Genomic DNA, 20,447 nt, shown 5'->3' with positions numbered 1-20,447 from the left:
AAGTAAATGGATTTGCTTGCAAAGATATTAAGATTAAACACTTTTTTAAATTGGTTTTTAACAACACCGTATCATATAACTTAATTTTACGTTAATTAACTTTAAGTACATACTTTTCAAATTTTACGGTCTGTAAACTCAATGCTAAAGATCGCCGTTTGTTTAAAAATCGACTGCACCCAATGAATAATAATGATACCTATTAAGTAGTGATACCCTTTTGCGCATGTCAACACGGTCTATAAAATACTAAAATAGACAAGTTTATGTAAATAGAGGTACTTAAATTTGTTTGTCCCTTTGCATAAAAACAAGGAAAAGATCACTAATTTTGATCACTATTTGCGACACTTACACTTTTAGATTTACACTATAAGTTAAAATGTTTTTATCCATAGATTCTATCCAGCTCTTCTTCATAGCCTCTCTAAATAAAGATCCAGGCCAAATATAATTAATATAATCATTCTGGCAATTATCAGCTTTGAGGTCAGCACTATAGCACGTTGTTCACGGCATTATTGAGTGATTATTGAGTAATAACAATACTTTTGTTTTGTCTGTTTCTTTGACGCATTCACCTCTAATAAAATAGGTGACCGCAATGTTTTATTAGTTTACAAGTAAATTATCTTTCTAATTGGTGTAAAGAAAAGGTCACGTTTTGCTTTGACCTCTAACTTAGAGGGAGGAATTAAGGATTCCCTTAGAGTCTAAGGGAATCCTTAATTCTTCCCTCCTCTGTTCAGATCAATATATTGGACAGACCTGTCACTGTTAAGATACAAATATTCATATTTGGAAAAGGTAAACTACATACTAACGTATTATATACGATTCACAATTATAACCCTAGCACGTCCTTTTTTCGGCGGAATTGAGCCTATTATATCATAGGACCAGTATCCCAGACATGAATTTAAGTTTCTTATCCGATTCAACTCAATTCGTTTAATGATAACGGACACAATTACAGACATAATTTACAATTTATTTACAAACGCATAGATTCTTCTTTGCTTAATTTTCTACCGTAATGGAGCATTTATAAATTTCTTTTAGTCCCAGAAATTGTATCAGAATTTTCGTTTATTTCGATTTATATTTTGCCGAGTTTCGGGATTTCTAGCTGGTTTTTCCTCGATCAACAAATAACTGTACCATATCAGCTGTAATCGGAATGACAATGTTGTTCAACTTTACTTTTGTTGAGTTTTGATATCCCAGCCGATTTTGCTACTACGTTTAAATTCAATCCCTCGCTGGCTGTGTAACTTCAATAACTTTACGTTGAGCTACCAGTCGAATCTGCCGACATTTTGATTATATCGTTTGCTACAAATACAATTTGATCGTTGAATGAAACGTATTTATCATTCAATTGCAAGAATTTTGATATTTTCTTGCCTTAAAATTGATCGTATTTCAGAAAATCGTTCATAGCATTTATAGCTTATTATGATATTCTTACAAAGTTGTTAATTGAATTTGTGTGTACCAATAGTATTCTAATCTGACGTTTATTGTCTAAGTTAAGTTGCACGAATTGCCACTGTAACTTTTCAACCATATATTACACTTACATTACAGTGTTACAATATTTATATCACAGTGCTGGCAAGCGTGATGTTGAATTTATATCACAGCATTTCGTGTTGATTTAAACATCAAGATATTGAGAATTCAGTAGTCTTATAATTTCATAAAATTTACTACCATTGTCGAATTACTCAATCTATTTGATTGTAGACATTGGACTTGATAGGGTTGAGAAAGGAGCCTTAGTCGCACGATCTACCCATACTCAAGTGCACAAGTTATTCATGATATTCCAATATCCTGACTGCATCCTGACTGCATTCTGTGATTCTGTCTCTGACTGCATACTCAAACCTCGACATGTTGCACATTTACTACAGATATCAAGCGAATAGATTCCACCCTATCAAGTTCAATGGTCCACTGTTACCAGTCTAAGGCTCCTTTTCAACCCTTCATCCACATGCACCTGTTATTATTTCAATGAGTCTGAAAATATATTTCATCAATGATCCATAGACTTGGTTAAAAGTAGGGAGGTGTTGGATATCAGTTTTTACACGTGATAGAAATTATTGGAATTCATTGGTCACTGCTAGAAACCAGTCGTGTTTCAGATGAATGTTAATCTCATCCCCTCACTTTTAACCAAGTTTATAGACGATAACCAAATTTGGACATTTTATTGTAACAAGATTGTAATTTTTGTTGGTTTTAGTAGCCGTCCCTACTGCGATGTGACAAGTTGGAGTGGTTTCAAAGATGAGACTTCTGTATCTGCTATTCCTGATTGCGCTCATCAATACTACTTTTCAACAGAAACAGAACAAAAAGAAGGGAGGAGGAGGAGGAAAGAGAGTGAATAAGAAGTCGACCAAAAAATCTCGGAAAAGTTCTAGTCTCCAATTCGCTCAATTCGATGATTACGAGTCTGTTCAGGTGAATGTTAGAGATCCTGATTTCCTCGGCCAGTTTGAGTCTGCAACTGATGAACCAGATCCAGCCTGCTGCAGTAACCCTGTTAAAATCAACCGAGGAAGACAAGGTCGAACCGGAAAACCAGGAGATACTGGATTAGCCGGGGATCCTGGACCTCAAGGTTTGCCAGGAAGAAGAGGAATACAAGGTCAAATTGGAGATAAAGGTGGCATTGGTCTCCCTGGTGCTTTTGGACTGCGAGGTGTCAAGGGTGATCCTGGACTACCTGGTGTTCGAGGAGAACCTGGTAAAGATGGGAGAATTGGTATTGATGCAATGAATGGATTGAACGGTATTGATGCTACTAATGGTACGGACGGTGAAAAAGGAGATCAAGGAGCAACCGGGGAACAGGGGGTCAAGGGACACCTTGGATTTGATGGCGCTAAAGGAGATTTAGGTCAAAACGGAGATCGTGGAACAACGGGCATTGTCATAAAAGGAATCAAAGGACTTCCTGCGCCTCCATTTGGAGAGTTAGGAAGCAAAGGACTAAAGGGACAAAAAGGAGTAGTCGGACAGCACGCTCCTGATGGTTTTGACGGTGCATTTGGTCTACCCGGAGTACAGGGTAGCAAAGGAAGGATTGGCCGAATAGGGTTTACCGGATTGGAAGGAGCGAAGGGCCAAAAAGGTGATACTGGTCCTACCGCACCTGATGGCGCTGATGGGGTTGACGGAAGAACTGGTGACTTGGGTGAAAAGGGTAGAAAAGGTTGGCAAGGAACTATCACTGTTGGCCCAAAAGGTTTAAAGGGTTTGAAGGGTGAAGAGGGAATCAAAGGCGAAGAAGGACTGAAAGGAATAGATGGACTTAAAGGTCGACTTGGCGGGTTAGGTGTCAAGGGCCAACAGGGTCTTAAGGGCGATCAAGGAATCACTGGAGCCATCGGAGAAATCGGAGAAAAGGGGTATATTGGTTTGAAAGGGGAGATTGGTCTCAAAGGAGATCAAGGGGTTGTCGGAGTACCGGGAGAAACAGGTCGAAAAGGTTTTCTGGGTAGTCAAGGATTACCTGGTTTAAATGGAGTACCAGGAAAGCACGGTCCGGAAGGTGCTGTCGGGCAAAAGGGTGAGCTGGGCGTAAATCCTCCTGAAGACCTTATCAGCAAAAATCCTGGTGATAAAGGTTTCACCGGCTCCACAGGTCACAAAGGAGTTACAGGTTTTCCTGGAGACTACGCGGATAAGGGTGAGCCAGGTCGTCCAGGGTTTCATGGTGACGATGGTATTCCTGGAATAAAAGGCGAAAAAGGTCTGAAAGGAGTAAAGGGATTTGTTGGTGAACAAGGAACTGATGGAGATCAAGGACCAAAAGGAGACGTTGGAGATCTTGGGCCAAAAGGATCTCAAGGTTTTCCTGGTGTAAAGGGTTACAAAGGTCAAGTTGGATCCCAAGGACCCACAGGTGAACAAGGTCCTTCGACCGTAGGTGATCAAGGTCGAGATGGTCAAAAAGGTTTAAAAGGACAGGAAGGAGAAATAGGTGATATTGGACCTAAGGGTGCAGACATCTACGGTAGAAAAGGAGAGTTTGGACTTGTTGGGAGACGAGGACCAGTGGGACCTAAGGGTATTGATGGAGAGAAGGGACTCGAAGGAGTCAAAGGGTTTTTGGGGGCAAAAGGATTGAAAGGAGGAAAAGGAGAAGAGGGGGATAATGGCAAACCAGGAAAACGAGGAAAGCGAGCGAAAAGAGGTAAAAAAGGAATGTTTGGTCCTGAAGGCAGACACGGTAAAGCGGGAAGAGATGGTGATCCTGGATATCATGGGTTTCCTGGAGTTCCTGGACCGGAGGGAGAAGTTGGAGATAAGGGAGGAAAGGGCGCACAAGGAACTGATGGGGTAATAGGTGAGAATGGAGATACAGGAGAAAAGGGAAGCAAGGGAACTTACGGCTTGTATGGGTATGACGGTACATTTGGCAGACACGGTATTCCAGGTTTCTCCGCGATTGGTGGTGGTCCAGGAGTAGATGGAAGGAGAGGAAAACAAGGAGATGTTGGTATAATGGGTATTAGAGGACATAAAGGACAAAAAGGTGAACTAGGCCTTGAAGGGTTTATGGGTATGCCGGGTTGGACCGGGAAGAAAGGTGAGCCAGGTATTCAAGGTGGTTTGGGTGCTGTAGGGCTTCCCGGTAACGTTGGAGAGATAGGAGACCCTGGTAATAAGGGTCCTCTTGGGGCTCCTGGAGACACTGGACTACCTGGAAAAACTGGGGTTCATGGCATTCCGGGACAAGACGGCATTCATGGGACAAATGGTGTGGACGGTCATGATGGTATCAAAGGAGTTAAAGGAGATGTTGGAGATGATGGCATTCAGGGACCATCTGGCTTACCAGGAATACCGGGAAATCGTGGTTTCAAAGGAATCGATGGTTATCAGGGTTCAAAAGGGAAAAAAGGACCAGCTGGGTTGCCTGGTGATGAAGGACTTATTGGAATTGTTGGCTTTATCGGACAAAAAGGTGACCCTGGTGTGCATGGAAGTAATGGTATTCCTGGATTACCTGGAGTTGATGGTTCGAACGGGCTAGATGGACTGCTTGGTATTTATGGAGAAAGCGGTTTGAAAGGATTGAAAGGTACACCAGGAATAAAGGGTAAACTTGGTCGGCACGGACCCCCAGGTCAGCATGGAAGCCCTGGAAAAAACGGGGACCACGGTAGGCCTGGTATAACTGGAATACCTGGTCATCTCGGAATAAATGGAATTGATGGGAAACCTGGATCCACGGGCTTTGGTGGTTTCTTTGGGCGACGTGGTGACGTCGGACCTGAAGGAGAACCAGGAAACGAGGGAAGGAAAGGGACACGTGGTATTGATGGCACAGAAATCAAGGGTGATAAAGGTTCTATGGGTCGAAACGGGTGGGCTGGTTTTGTTGGACGCAAAGGAATGAAAGGCCTTCCAGGAGGTGTTGGTCCAGTTGGTGCGCCAGGTGATAATGCAAAGAGGGGAGAGCCAGGCCCTCAAGGAGTTAAAGGGTATATTGGACGTCTTGGTGATGATGGTTTCCCTGGGCTTCCTGGATTTAGAGGATGGCCTGGAGAGAAAGGCGAGCAAGGGAGACTAGGAAAAAAAGGCAGAATTGGAGATGCTGGAATTGAAGGACGTGCAGGAGCAGTGGGTGCTGATGGACAAAAAGGAGAAGATGGGGAAGTTGGTCCTCCAGGAAAACAAGGATACCTTGGACCAAAGGGAAATCCTAGTCCAAAAGGCAAAAGAGGTCCCAGAGGAGATGTTGGTAACAAGGGTGTGCAAAGACGAAAAGGGTATCCTGGCGAAAAAGGAATTAAAGGTTATGTTGGGCAATATGGAAAACGAGGCCCTAAAGGATTGAGAGGTCCACTTGGACAAAAGGGACGACAAGGAATCAAAGGTTATCCTGGAGATATTGGTGTACAAGGTGAAACAATACCTGGTCCGCCAGGTGATAAGGGTCCAGCCGGATTGCCAGGCTTAGTAGGAGAAGATGGAGCAGAAGGAGTTCCAGGTTCTACTGGTTCACTTGGTCCTCCAGGTTATCCTGGAATGAGAGGAAGAACAGGTCGTACTGGAAACCCTGGAGATCCTGGTCAAAAGGGAGCGGTCGGTGAGGGTGGTTTTAAAGGTGTGATCGGCCTCAAAGGTGCACCTGGAACCCCTGGTGAAGATGGAGACCAGGGAACTCCTGGAATGGAGGGGTGCCCTGGACGTCCTGGAAACTTAGGACAGCAAGGCTCTCGAGGTCCTGTCGGTTACACAGGTATTAAAGGTCTCCCGGGCGATAGGGGAGACAGGGGAGAAGTAGGACGTCCAGGTAAAATAGGACCAAAAGGAGAGCCACATCCCGATTATGTGATCAACCCTGATCTCCCTAAGGGTGAAGCAGGTGACGTTGGTGATCCCGGTGAAACTGGTTACCCAGGACCGAAAGGAGATAAGGGGAAGACAGGAAGGTCTGGAGAAAGAGGAAAGAAAGGATCTCAAGGACAGCTTGGTATGCAGGGTATTAGAGGAATTGCTGGCGAAGAAGGGGACGTGGGAAATACGGGTACTGCTGGAGGACCCGGAGTAAAAGGGTACCCCGGACATCCCGGTTTTAAAGGACATCCAGGTGATAACGTGGTGGGAGATCCAGGGAATCCAGGGATGAGAGGGAGGAATGGTAGACGTGGTGGCAGGGGAGGCCGTGGTGCTATCGGACCAAAGGGACAATTTGGTAAAGATGGTGATGAAGGTGAAATAGGTTTCCCTGGTAGTCGGGGTTTAAGAGGTGCGTTAGGTCCAATAGGAAAACAAGGGAATAAGGGAGAAACTGGAAACAAGGGAAAACAAGGCTTCGAAGGTTCTCAGGGTTTCAGAGGATTCCCAGGGACAAGGGGTGACCAGGGTTCAACTGGAACACCCGGGCTCAAAGGTGATCAAGGTAGAGATTTTCTCATTTCTGATCATTACGACCCCAAAACAGGAATCAAGGGAATGGACTTGATTGGAAGAAAAGTTGTTGATATGCTCGTTGAAGATATCAGGGCCTTGGACCACCCTTCTTTACTAGGTAAACCCGGGGAAACTGGAACTACTGGGAATAGAGGTGGATTCGGAGATGATGGAGACTCAGGGATTCCTGGGGCTGATGGTTCCGATGGAAAAAGTGGAGTGGTCGGTATTCCTGGTACTCCTGGTATTCATGGTATGCCGGGAATTCAGGGATCTCCTGGAGACGTGGGATTAGCTGGCAACAGAGGACCTTCCGGAAGGAATGGTTTTAGAGGCAACAGAGGAGATGTTGGTGACAATGGTGCGAAAGGGGACGCAGGTATCATTGGTTTTATTGGTAAATTTGGGAGAGATGGTGATGTGGGGGAGGCTGGTCAGTGTACTGAAAGCTGTTCTGGAACGGGTCCCCGTGAGAAGAAGGGGTGTCATTGTGATACCCACGTTATTACCATGCACAGCCAGACAACTGACATACCTCAATGTCCTCAGCATTGGAAATCACTCTGGGTTGGGTAAGTTTCGAACTATTTTTATTTTCATATTTTCCATCCCATCATCCCACAATCATTCATTCGATTTTTGAGCCTTAGGTTGGTGCCGTGGACTTTTCAACGTATCCAAAAATTTACTAAATTTCTCAATGTATAGTGACATGCCCTTATCGTGTAGAGAAAAGATGATGTGAGACATACAATCGACAATGATCCTCGGCTTCCTCATTATCTCGTTCGTGTCTGCAGAATCTGATCCGGACCCTGCACGGAGGAACAGACTAGGGGTTGTTAACTCAAAGAATGACACCGCAATTGTTTGCTGTAGTGAGCCTGTAAAGTTTGTCAGAGGAGATACAGGTCTACCCGGTCTAGTGGGAGTGATAGGAAAAATCGGCCAAACTGGTGTTAATGGTTTACCTGGCCGTGATGGAGCTCTGGGTCCAGAAGGAGAACAAGGACCCCCTGGTTTACCTGGTGACTTAGGAGGGAGGGGAGATCAGGGATATCAAGGACAGCCAGGCAGTCCTGGCGTGTCAGGGCATACTGGTAGAGATGCTCTGCCGGGCATGCATGGCTTAAGGGGAATAAACGGAGTAAATGGAACAAATGCAGAAAATGGACTGAAAGGAGAGACAGGTGCACCAGGCGTTACTGGAACTTCAGGAATTGACGGTCTAGCAGGAAAACTTGGATTCAAGGGAGACAGGGGTTCTATCGGTATAGTACTGAAAGGAATTAAGGGTGTAGAAGGACATATAGGACGAACTGGAATTAAAGGAGACACTGGCCTGACCGGTGATAATGGTATACCTGGTGATAAAGGTAGGAGGGGGCCAATGGGATTTTGGGGAATAGACGGAGAGAAAGGCATGATGGGAAAAATCGGTCCTGATGGCGTAAAAGGTGTGAAGGGTTATAAAGGAAACACAGCAGAAGACGGACTGAATGGTATGAATGGAGCGGATGGAGCAGATGGTGCAGTCGGATATAAAGGAGAAAAAGGAGTTCAGGGAGAATTTACGAGAGGCCCGAAAGGAACTAAAGGAGTTGATGGCTCAAAAGGGCGCAAAGGACACTGGGGCCAGATTGGATTCCCTGGTCAAGAAGGATCGAAAGGTATACATGGAGAAAAAGGGAGTACTGGTGCTCTAGGAGATGGTGGTGTGATCGGGATTATCGGAAGAAAAGGCATGAAAGGAGGTGATGGTCCCAAAGGTCCTATTGGAGAGAAAGGTGACGGTGGTGTTACAGGCCTTGAAGGAGAAAAAGGTCTTCCCGGGATTCCCGGACCCCATGGAATCCCTGGTCGACCAGGTATTCATGGTATGCCAGGTATGAACGGACTCAGAGGAAACAAAGGAGATCCAGGGGAAGAAGTAATACCTTTAAGAGAACAAGGAGATCAAGGCGAAAAGGGTGACACTGGATATGAAGGATTTAAGGGCCGTACTGGACAAGGTGGCAATAAGGGTTTCAAAGGTGAACCAGGAATCGACGGTTTAGATGCTCTAGACGGAATTGATGGGTCAAAGGGTGTGGAAGGAGTGGTCGGAGAGATGGGGGAAAATGGAGAGATGGGAGGACCTGGACGAGTTGGCATAGGCGGTTTTCACGGCAGACGGGGACCTCAAGGGCTACCAGGAATCAAAGGTTGGCAAGGAGTGAAAGGTATTACGGGAGATTTTGGAAGCAAAGGAAATGCTACGGTTGGCCCTCAAGGTGAACAAGGAGACAAGGGTTTCCGAGGAAATCGTGGCGTTATTGGTGATCGTGGTGTTAAAGGAGCCACTCTGCCTTCACCAAAAGGTAGCTTTGGAAGGCTTGGAATTCCTGGAGACCCGGGTCCTAAAGGAAAAGAAGGGTGGCGTGGTCCACCAGGTCCACAAGGGGAGCAAGGTTCCACTGGACTAACAGGTGGAAAAGGAATTCCAGGAGACGATGCAGTACCTGGGATTCCTGGTTATGATGGAGATAATGGACAGAAAGGTCATCCAGGATCTTTAGGTGCCGATGGTAAAGACGGATCGGTTGGACCACATGCACTGCATTCTCTTCATGGAACACACGGTATAACAGGCTTAAAAGGATTCACGGGTAACAAAGGTATGTTTGGACTCCCAGGTTTGCCTGGTGTTCCAGCAGAAAGAGGCGAAGTCGGTACCCCTGGAATAAACGGTAAACGTGGAGCGAGGGGTTCCAACGGAATTCCCGGCACACCTGGTACACCGGGTAAGCCTGGAAAACCTGGAACAGATGGAGCAGAAGGACAAGATGGAGATATCGGCCCAGTCGGTGAAAAAGGTAAGCCAGGAACCAAGGGTTACGAGGGAGTAGACGGATATGCGGGAGTTCGTGGAATGTCAGGGAGAAAGGGTTTACGGGGCTCCAAGGGTGTCCAAGGAAGCAAAGGAGCTACAGCATCAAAAGGAAGACGTGGAGCTGAGGGTATCAAGGGAGAAACTGGGGGTGAAGGAGAAGTTGGGAGGCAGGGAGAGTTTGGTCTTCCTGGCGTGCCAGGCACGAACGGACTCCCAGGACAGAGTGGTAAAATTGGTCAAAAGGGTGACAAAGGTGTTACCGGTGATGATGGTGATGATGGAGCAGAGGGGTTAAAAGGAAGTCGAGGACACCACGGCTTGATAGGATTACCAGGAATAAACGGGATACCTGGGCAAAAGGGAAAACATGGACATTTTGGTATCGCTGGTGATCAAGGAAGCAAAGGACAAAAAGGAACAACTGGTTTTACCGGCGAAGCTGCTCCCGATGGCACCAACGGCATTCCTGGCCGACCCGGAAAATCAGGAACCCATGGTAATAAGGGGGTAGTTGGCGAAATTGGAGACAAAGGAGCTGATGGTAATCAGGGTCAAAAGGGTGAGCGTGGTCCGCGTGGAGAATATGGTGTTCCAGGAATTCCCGGCCAAGCTGGTTTAAACGGCTTTCATGGTAGACCAGGTCTAGTTGGTGCTTTCGGAGAAAATGGCAGTAACGGTGTACCTGGTCGTAAAGGTCAACTTGGTTCAAAAGGTACTCGAGGTGCCCCTGGTCGCCAGGGAAATCCCGATGATATCGACATTCAATCGTTAATAAAAGGTGTTGAAGGTCCAAAGGGAGAAAAGGGAGAGCCTGCACCAAATGTTCCAGGTGAGAAAGGAAAACAAGGAAGAACGGGTGTCAGAGGAAGACCAGGATACCGAGGATTGAAAGGTAACAGAGGACTTAAAGGTATCAGCAATAACAAAGGTGAACCTGGTGAGCCCGGCCCACAAGGCATAGTTGGTATCAAGGGATACGTCGGTAGAATGGGAGCAGACGGCGAGCATGGAGCACTTGGACCGAGGGGAATTGTTGGCGTACCTGGAGTACTTGGCAGAGAAGGAAAAGTTGGAAAGGTTGGACTGACTGGTGTCTCTGGACTTGATGGGAAAGATGGAGCAGAAGGTCAAAAAGGATCGGCTGGTATTGCTGGCATAACAGGTTTGAAAGGAGTTCCTGGTCCCAAAGGTTTAGATGGCAATAAAGGACCTGCAGGAGAAACTGGTATTCAGGGCGTCATTGGATTGAAAGGAGAGAATGGGGATGAAGGGGTGAACGGTCCTCAAGGTTTTGTCGGGGTTGCAGGAGCCAATGGTGTCAATGGAACATCAGGTCTGCAGGGTTTCAAAGGAGAAAAGGGTAGACCTGGTGAACACGGTGATACCGGACAGCCTGGTCCTGATGCAGTTGGTACACCAGGTGATAAAGGTAAGGATGGTGACAAAGGTCATTTTGGGGGACGTGGTCCGCGTGGGTTAGATGGAATGGATGGTGCGGATGGTGCGGATGGTTTACCTGGTACACCAGGAGTTAAGGGTACGCCTGGGAATGCGGGCATCCCAGCAGAAGGAGGAATTCCTGGGCCAGATGGACGAAAAGGATCAGTAGGGCCTAAAGGTCTACCAGGTCTCAACGGAAATTCTGGCATTAAAGGTTTGGCTGGATTAGACGGCTGTCCTGGACGGCCTGGAAGACAGGGACAACAAGGAATTCGGGGACCAATTGGTGACCAAGGACGTAAAGGGCCCTTGGGTGATCAGGGAGAACAAGGAGAGCCCGGCCTACAGGGAAAGAGAGGTCCTAAAGGAGAACCTCATGAAAATTGGGTGATAGATCCGGATCTGCCGAAAGGTGAAGACGGTGACGTCGGTGACCAAGGCCCAAAAGGTCCAATTGGATCCAAAGGAGGCAAAGGTAGAAGAGGAAGACGTGGACCCGACGGAAAGAAGGGACAGCAAGGATTTTTCGGCTCAACTGGTCGCAGAGGGCCAACTGGTGACAAAGGAAATACTGGATTTGACGGACAGCCAGGGCTACCAGGAATTAAGGGTTTTCCAGCATATAAGGGTTTCAAAGGTGCGATGGGTGATTCAGCGGTGGGTAGGTCAGGACGTGATGGTGTTAATGGTGCTGATGGTGAGAAGGGACAGCAAGGACTAATTGGCATCACAGGTGTGAGTGGTATCCCTGGTGATGTAGGTTTTCCGGGCAACAAAGGTTCAACTGGTCTACCAGGATTAGAGGGTGCTGAAGGAACTGTTGGAAGGGTTGGTCCAATCGGATACAAAGGATCTATTGGTGAACCTGGTGAGCGTGGAGAGGATGGAAATTACGGTGAAGAAGGAGCGGATGGAGCAGAAGGTGAGGTGGGAGATCCAGGAACCAAAGGCAACAAAGGCAAACCATTATCCGTGAGAAACATTTACAATCCTTCCGAAGGTCTGGATCCTTTAGGCGCACATAGGGATTTATTTGATTTTGTTCTGGAGACTATAAATGTTAACGATCTGATTGTTTCTCCGGGACAACCTGGAGAACTAGGATCCATGGGTGCCAAGGGAGCAAAAGGTCTTTATGGTGATGTGGCTTTACCCGGTGTTCCCGGAGTGAATGGAGAACCTGGAACTGATGGAGTACCAGGCTTGGAAGGATTTGAGGGCCTGCTCGGACAACCTGGAATGAGAGGAGATTTAGGAATCCCTGGAGCCACAGGTGTTGACGGGAAACGAGGGGTGAGAGGTGATCGGGGAGACGAAGGTGATCAAGGTGCTCAAGGTGATCTTGGTGTAGAGGGTATACTTGGTGAACATGGAAAAGATGGACAAAACGGAGAACCGGGAGTCTGCAGTCAAATATGTACCCCAAACAATGTCCCTCTGACGGCAGGAGCTCAGAAGAAGTGTGGCTGTGATACACATGTTCTTGTCATGCACAGTCAGAATACTGATATACCCAGGTGTCCTGACAAGTGGAAGTCCTTGTGGATTGGGTTAGTTGGCTAATACACTCATTTCACCCCCTTCATTCTCCAACATTCGCTCATTTTAGGTATACTCTGTTGATTTTTGTTCAAATGGGAAATTGGTAGATCACCGACCGGCTATAAGCCGGTTATAAGCCGGCTATAAACCGGCTTATAGCCGGCTACAATTTTTATAGCCGGCTATAAGCCGGCTTATAGCCGGTTAGTAACTGAATTTCTTATAGCCGGCTCCTGACTATCGTTCAGTACGATGTAGTTGAGTTAATATCTTATAACCGGCTTATAGCCGGCTTATAACCACTTTTAATACCAAAACTGCTAATAGCAGGCTTATAACCGGCTAATAGCCGTCGCTCAACAACAAATGTAAGCGGCTACTAACCGGCTATAAGCCGGCTTATAGCCGGCTATAAAAATTGTAGCCGGCTATAAGCCGGCTTATAGCCGGTTAGTAGCCGGCTTATAGCCGGTCGGTGATCTACCAACTGGCCGTTCAAATTTACCCTAGCCTCATTATACTGTTACAGGACTAACTTGTAAAATGTAAAGTTGCAATCACCAACGGAATTTCCTTCCTCTAAATCCCACTTTTTCTACAGGTACAGTTTCTTAATGATATTTGAGAACGGAGTGAACATGCTGCAAGACCCGGGGAGTGCGGGCAGTTGCATGGAAACATTCCTTCCCACTCCATTCGTCACCTGTGACAGGTAGTTTAGATTTGTGTTTATTAATCCAGTGGAAGTTTTGAACTTTTACTTAACGGCGCTTGGGTGTTCAGTTATTAGGTGTAAGTTTGATTTTGATAAAAATTATTTATTGAATTGTAATATGGATTGTGTTTAGGAGTGGTGAGTGTGGACACAACTTCAGAACTGAGAAGAGTGTTTGGATGGGAGCAGAAGTAAGGTAGGGTGAATCGCTACCGCTTTTAGCAGCTTGTGGGGTTACCTTCCCATACAATTTGTTCAATAACTTCCCATGCGATTGATTTACAAATCGATGTCAAATCCACATTTGGTTCAACCAATAATTAAGATTTTCCGAAATTCTTTATAAGTTAATCGTATGTAAGATAACGTCTTCTCTCTTTCTCTTCCTAACCCCGATCATATCTCCAGTGAAGACCCAATGATACGACTAACGACGATGGACCAGGTTGAGGCGCATATCAGCCGTTGTAATGTCTGTATGGGACCTAGTCTTGTACAAACAGTGCACTCTTTCTCGACAGATATACCTAACTGTCCCATTGGATTCGAAGAAATCTGGGCGGGGTAAGTTTTAAGTTTTGGTAATTGGTTATGATAGCTATATAGGACCATGTCTTTTTGTCTTCTGTACTCGTGGAGGTCCTTGGTACTGACTTAGTACTGGGACTGAACCACTACTGGGGCTGAACAAGTAATCGAACTGTTTAACAGTGTTAAGATAGAGTTAGGATACTTTTCCGAAAAGTCTTTTCGAACTGAATTATAGAAATAGTCACGATCAGAAGACAGAAAACGAATCGGCACCACATTTTGCTATCATATTATATTTAAATTAACTACTAACTTTGATAATAATTTATATAATATCTTAACAGGTACAGCTACCTGATCCCTATTTTAGACGCAATGAACCCAGCATCTGATGGGAAGACAGGTAGAGCGGGACAAGGCATCCCAACCAACTCTCCCGGGTCCTGTCTACCTGAACTTCAGACACCTTCTTATCTTGAGTGCCTCAGTGAGTCTTGCTATAATATAATATATAGTATAATACCTTTTTACTTTGAATATACAATAAACACAATGTTATGAGCTTTCTTTATAATCTTATTATTATATGTATATAAAGCGAGACGATATATATGTCTGTTGCCATTTTACTGACACTACGGTCCACGACATCAACTTTAACACGACTTTCTGCAACAACTGTGAGAGATATATATCTATAATAATTATACCCTTCAAACTTTTTTGGTTGGGTCAAATGTTTTTATTTGACTAGTATTAAAAAATAAAAAATTGGCCAAGGAATAAGAACTTTAGTTCACGAAATTTGGAGCCCCAAGTGGTGTCAAAATCGCTTAATAAATAAATAAATATCGTCTCTTTACACCACTTTAAAGTTAGACGGGTTCCTGCTAGTTGTGTAGGAACTGTTAAATTTAGGTTGATTTACGACCATTATATACTGTGTCAAAACAAATATTTGATTTTCATTTTAAAATCAAATAATTTTATGGGCCGGCACAGTTATGGGTTAAATTAGCTTAATTTCTGCGAAGTTGCAAATAAAATCTTTCTCTGTTCGACCAGTTTTAAAAGATAACCGCTCTTTCAAACAACATGAAAGGTGTTTGACTGTGCGATGTGAAAATAATCTATCGTGGGAAACCACATTTCCTTCTGAGATCGAACTAGGAAGATCAAGATGGTCCAGAAATTATTCACAAACATTATGTTTATGTAGAAACATGTTGTAGGTCTCCTAAATCATTCGAGTGATAACATATGTTTTTAATGAATTTATTAAGAGATATTTCCGTTGACGGCAAATCAAAAGGTCGTCTTTATATCCGTCAACAGCAGGTTGTGTTACCGTTTATTGAGTTACAATTATTAGCTATTTGTATTATAAGTTATTTCCATTTTGTTGCAAATTGTTTATTTGCACTTTATATAACCTCTTCGTCTGTTAACCCCCTCAACTCTTAGGCCGCGGGTACTGCACATACAACACAGCCTTCTCCGATTATTGGCTGCGAGCAGACGACATCAACAACACGGACAACGTACCCGGTGCTAACGCAAACTCTAGCATCTACGACACCACTATTGATGCTAAAAAGAGGCTCGCTAATGTGAGTAGATGTGCAGTTTGCAAGAAATCCAGCCGATGGAATGGCAGTAGGCGAAAATAAGTAGTAGACACGTAATCGATGAAGCTGCTGAACTGAAGAGATGACGTACAATTACTTGAGAGTGTTGAAAATATTTGAGATTGTATGCGGACCGAATTTATAAAGCTTATTCCATCATTTTGCAGAATTCTGATTTCTCGATAGCAGCTCATCTTTATACATGACTTACATTGTATGTATTATAGGTTAATTTACTGTATGATATATCGCTTGTCATTAACGTTTGATTAAACAACTTTCTTATTAATACAGGGTAGGATGAAGGACGCGATTTTTAGAATTAAATTGGTACTCCTCGTATTTCATATTTGAGGGTTTTTATTAAGTTTTGATATAAACGGCTTTTTTTATTTTGAAGGTGATCTTATTTTACTAACACCGTGAATCTTAATTCACCGCCCTACTTATTTTTAAGGAGTTCACTATTGCTAATCTCAACCATTTTTAATTTATTATTTCAAATTTTAAAATAAAAAACGATTTGCCGTGTGCCGACTCGAGCTTTTGGTCATGCAAAATATAATCAAAGTGTTGCTTCGACCATGCAAAATGTGATCAAAGCAAAATAAGACGTTTCTTTTATTTTCAATGTTTAAGAAACTATGAATTTGTTGTTTTAATTTTTTTTTTTTTTTTTTTTTAATTATAAATATGCAACCTACTAAAACCAATGGGGCCCTCCCCGGGGTCATTACTCTCGCATTTGCGAGAGTCATCCCAAAGGTGTGAAAGTAGGTCAAGATTTGTTCACACCAAGCCCTAGCATCGCTATTTGCTGACCATCTGCCTTCACTGAAGGTATGTTTTTAGAGAGTGGAGGCCGACCGTCAGCTTGGGATGCAGGGCTAAGTGGTCAACAACGTCAAGGCCCCCTTCCACATGGGCCATGTTGGTTTTGGCAGATACTGTGGTAATAAGATATGAAGTGAATGAGTGAAATGAAGTGATTGAAAAGGGTGTAAAAGAGGAAGAGCTTGTAAGGTAGTTTAGGAATGGAAGGAAGCAGGGCATGTACTACAAAAAACAGTTAGTAGTACTGTAAGATAGTAACAATAACCATTGATAGTAAAATAACAAAGACAGCAATATAAATGGGGTGGACAATTTGCCCTAATCGGCCAAGATCGACACAATAGAACTTTTGTGGCCTATTTTGTCTCCAGTAAGTGAAAGTTTAAGAAGTTTGATATATCCCTGCCAGATCGGCATGTCCCCTGCCTGAAATCTTTTGCTAATGTACCATTTGGCAACAATATTAAAATAATTTATAATTTGTGAAGTGTGATTACAAACTATAAAATTAATTTTATTGGGGTCTTTGTAATTTCTATCGATTTTCCTTTTTATAAAGTCTTCAAGTATTGTGATGAAGCTATTTGTGTGGATACAATAGATATGAGGAATTGTTTCTAAGTATGTGTTACACAGACTACACATGGGAGTATCTGTAACAATTTTCATTTTGTGTCTCATGTATCTACACGTCGTGATCCTCATTAAAAGCTTGTACTGAAATTGAATCAACTTAAAATTTTTAGATACTAAGAAAAATAGGTTGCTAAGAACGACCGCCCAATCTATTGGTTGATTATTTAGGTCAATAACCCAATACTAGGTAGTGCGCCATCGACAGTGAGCCGCGCGTGCCGACTGTAGGATGGTTTTTTAGCGCTAATTTCGGCCAGCACAATTTTCTTCAAACAAATAGATATTAAGTATCCTTCCCGACCTCTGATTGCAACAAAAATTGGTAAGCTTACTCATAGACTTACAAGGAAGGTGTCCGAAAAGTTTAAAGCCGATCCACCCATCAGACATTATGTTACAGCTAAAAGCAGGGTATTTTGCCCCATTTTGATCACTATATCAACTCCGATATCCACCAAATTTTTCGGACAGTTGTGAAAGCCTTATTGGAAGGTAGTCGCCAATTTTCAGAATGATCTCATACAAGGAACTGAAGATATATCCAAATAATACGACAAAAATCAACGAATTTGGTCGAATTTGGTCAAATTTGGTCAAATTACGCGACTTTTACAGCTAATTTTGCTCCAAAAGCCGCGCACCATCAAATATGGCACCTAGCTGCGACAATCACTGATCTTTCCAAAAAGGTATGACAAATTTGGTATTGTGAAAATTCTCACAGTCTCTAGAAAACAATGGTACAAAAATTTTAAAAATCCGAGCAAGTTTATTTTTATGGTGCACCCCCTACCAATACCCATTGACTTAATGGGGACAGCTCGTTTGGGCAAATAGAGTCGTACATTTTATTCCGAATTTTACTTCCCTTCACCTGTCCAGTTACAGAATGTAAAAATTTAAGTTTTATATTTGAGTCAACAAACTCAATATTCCTTGAGTTAATAGTGGGGCAGTTATATCTCCGTATTAGTGTAATGTGTGGGCTGGTTGCAGCGATCTTTAAGCAGTTTTTAGTAGTCATGTTTTAGTTAGGATATTGCAGTTAAGTGAAGAAAAACCGTTAGGATTAGTGTAGATTTAGAGTAGTTAGGTTTAGTGATTTGTGTAAAGTAGGGCACGTGTTAGTCGGGCGTGTAGGTTTTGTTATAGTATTATGGCTGGGCCGAGCCGCGCGGTACCACGTGGGTGACCACGTGGTATCACGTGGCGCGGGTCGTTAACGCAGTTCTGGACACGTTGGAGTCAGTTCTGGAAAAGCTTTTTAGGTGACGTGTTTAACTTTCAATATAAGGGTTAACCGCTGATCTGGAACGAACCCGGCGTGGCCCGTATTGCCACAGTTTATAGTTGTTAATTGTTGTTAATTAACCGTATATTTCATCTTCGAACGTTATTAATCGATTCAACTGTTTCCCTTGTTCAACACTAGCGTAGGAACGTATTGTACCACATTTTACCGTTCAAATTAAAGTTGCCTCACCTATTTCCGTGTGGGGTAAATTAGTAAGCTTTCGATACTCGGAGATCGTGTTTCAGTCAATTCAGAGTAAGTGCAAGTTCTAAGAGTTTAGTGTTTCTACTAGCGTTCGTAACGAGTTTATATTTCCCATTTGACTCATATTCTCGATATTAACACCTTGGTATCCCTTTCTGTTAATTCCGTGTACGGTACTAGAATATCGTATTTGTTATATTAACGTAGAGTTCAATACTTAGATATTGTGAGTTATTGCGGTTGTCAGTCGCTAAGAACGACTGAGAGTATAGTGTGTAGTGTGAGAGGACTTGTGAGCAGGCACTGTATACCATTGGTACGCCCGGGAGGACTGGTCTAGGTGCTATCTTATTTTACACTATCTGGAGAACCTAGGAAAGTGGTACTATGTCTGGACTCACAGGAATGGAGCAGGAGATGAAGGAACTAGTAGAGGAGGAAAAACGGATTGTGGATCAGATTGTGGAGGTGAAATTGGAAATGAGGTCCTGGGACACAAGTGAGAAAGAGACGGAGATAAAAGAGAGAAAAGTGGAGTTGTTTGATTTGGGCGAGAAGAGAGAGGAGTGTTTGAGCAGAGTGAGAGAGTTGGAGAGAGATATGATCAAGTGGAGACAGGACGCAGAACTTGAGCGAGAGGGATTGATGAGGGATCAAGAAGTAAAGTTGGAGCACACGAGCAACTTATTTCAAGAAAGAGTGAGAACTACTGAGAGTGATGATTTGCAACCCGGAAATACAGAGAGAGATAAGGGAGTATACACGATGAAGTGTAAGGCGCCTAGGTATAGGAAGAATGATGACTTTTGTACATTCTTACAGAGATTCGAGCAATGGGTCCTGTTATGCGGAGTAAAGGACAATCTAGACTTGAGGCTAGCAAATCAGATAGAAGACGATGCAAAGTTCAAAAAAGTCAAGAACATTCGGCTGTTGAGTGAGGAGAGAGGTGACGTGAAAATGCTGATCAGTGCGGTGAAACGAGAGCTATATCCCGCTACTGATGCGAGAATTATGAGAACAACGTTTCACAAGATGAGACAGGAAGCGTTAGAGAGCGTGGAGCAGTTCGCAGAGAGAATACAGGACACTGCTGAGAAGATATACCCGAGAGCTGTGGAGAGAGAGAGTGCAGGTATCACTGTGTTGATACAGGGCGTGAGAGACCCTGCTATTAAAAGACGGCTCCTTCAGATGAACACGGAGACAGAGGATTTTGATAGTGTGATCCGTTTAGCTGTACAGGAGGAACACATATCCAAGGCAGTAGAGGGAGAGCTTGACAGTGATCCAATAAATACACTGGAATTCCGGGCACCTACTTATGGTGTTGGCAGGCAAGGTGAGAAAGAAGAGGATGAGAATGACTGTCAAATGTGTGGGAAGAAGGGTCACAAGGCTGACTCGTGTTGGAGCAATATAGTGTGCCAGCTGTGTGAAGATAAAGGGCACGTTGCCAGTGTTTGCAGGAGAAGAGTGGGTCCGGTTGAGCAGAGCAGCAGAGGAGCGAGTAGAGGTGCGAGTAGAGGAGCGAGTAGAGGGGCGGATAGAGGTGCGAGTAAAGGAGAGAGTTGCAGGCCATTGATTTGTTATAATTGTCACGGTGAGGGTCACATTCAAAGATTCTGCAACGTCGACAGAGGGCAATCTGGAGGACGAGGAGGGCAGTACAGACCCACAGAAACTGAACAGTATGGAATGCAGAGAGACCATTTAAACTAGCGTGCGACTGGACAAAATTAATTCCCCGTCAGTCGCAATCAAAATCATCTGGGGAGCAGAAGGAGATAAATGCAGTAAACTGGG

General features: G+C 44.0%; 1 protein-coding gene across 1 annotated transcript; it reads left to right on the top strand.

Moving 5' to 3' along the window:
* The first annotated feature begins 2,232 nt into the window (after positions 1–2,232).
* LOC134825459 (uncharacterized) lies at positions 2,233–16,156 on the top strand. Its single transcript, XM_063837635.1, has 7 exons — positions 2,233–7,517; positions 7,699–12,807; positions 13,401–13,511; positions 13,648–13,710; positions 13,923–14,078; positions 14,390–14,532; positions 15,510–16,156. The coding sequence occupies exons 1-7, from the start codon at positions 2,302–2,304 to the stop codon at positions 15,713–15,715; spliced, it is 11,004 nt and encodes a 3,667-aa protein (XP_063693705.1). The 5' UTR covers positions 2,233–2,301; the 3' UTR covers positions 15,716–16,156.
* Positions 16,157–20,447: the final 4,291 nt, after the last annotated feature.

The sequence above is a fragment of the Bolinopsis microptera genome, chromosome 13, assembly GCF_026151205.1.
Source record: "Bolinopsis microptera isolate Bmic1 chromosome 13, MBARI_Bmic_1.0, whole genome shotgun sequence".
NCBI lineage: Eukaryota > Metazoa > Ctenophora > Tentaculata > Lobata > Bolinopsidae > Bolinopsis > Bolinopsis microptera.
The sequence above is the reverse complement of the archived record's forward strand: the minus strand, read 5'-3'. Positions and strand labels throughout refer to the sequence as shown.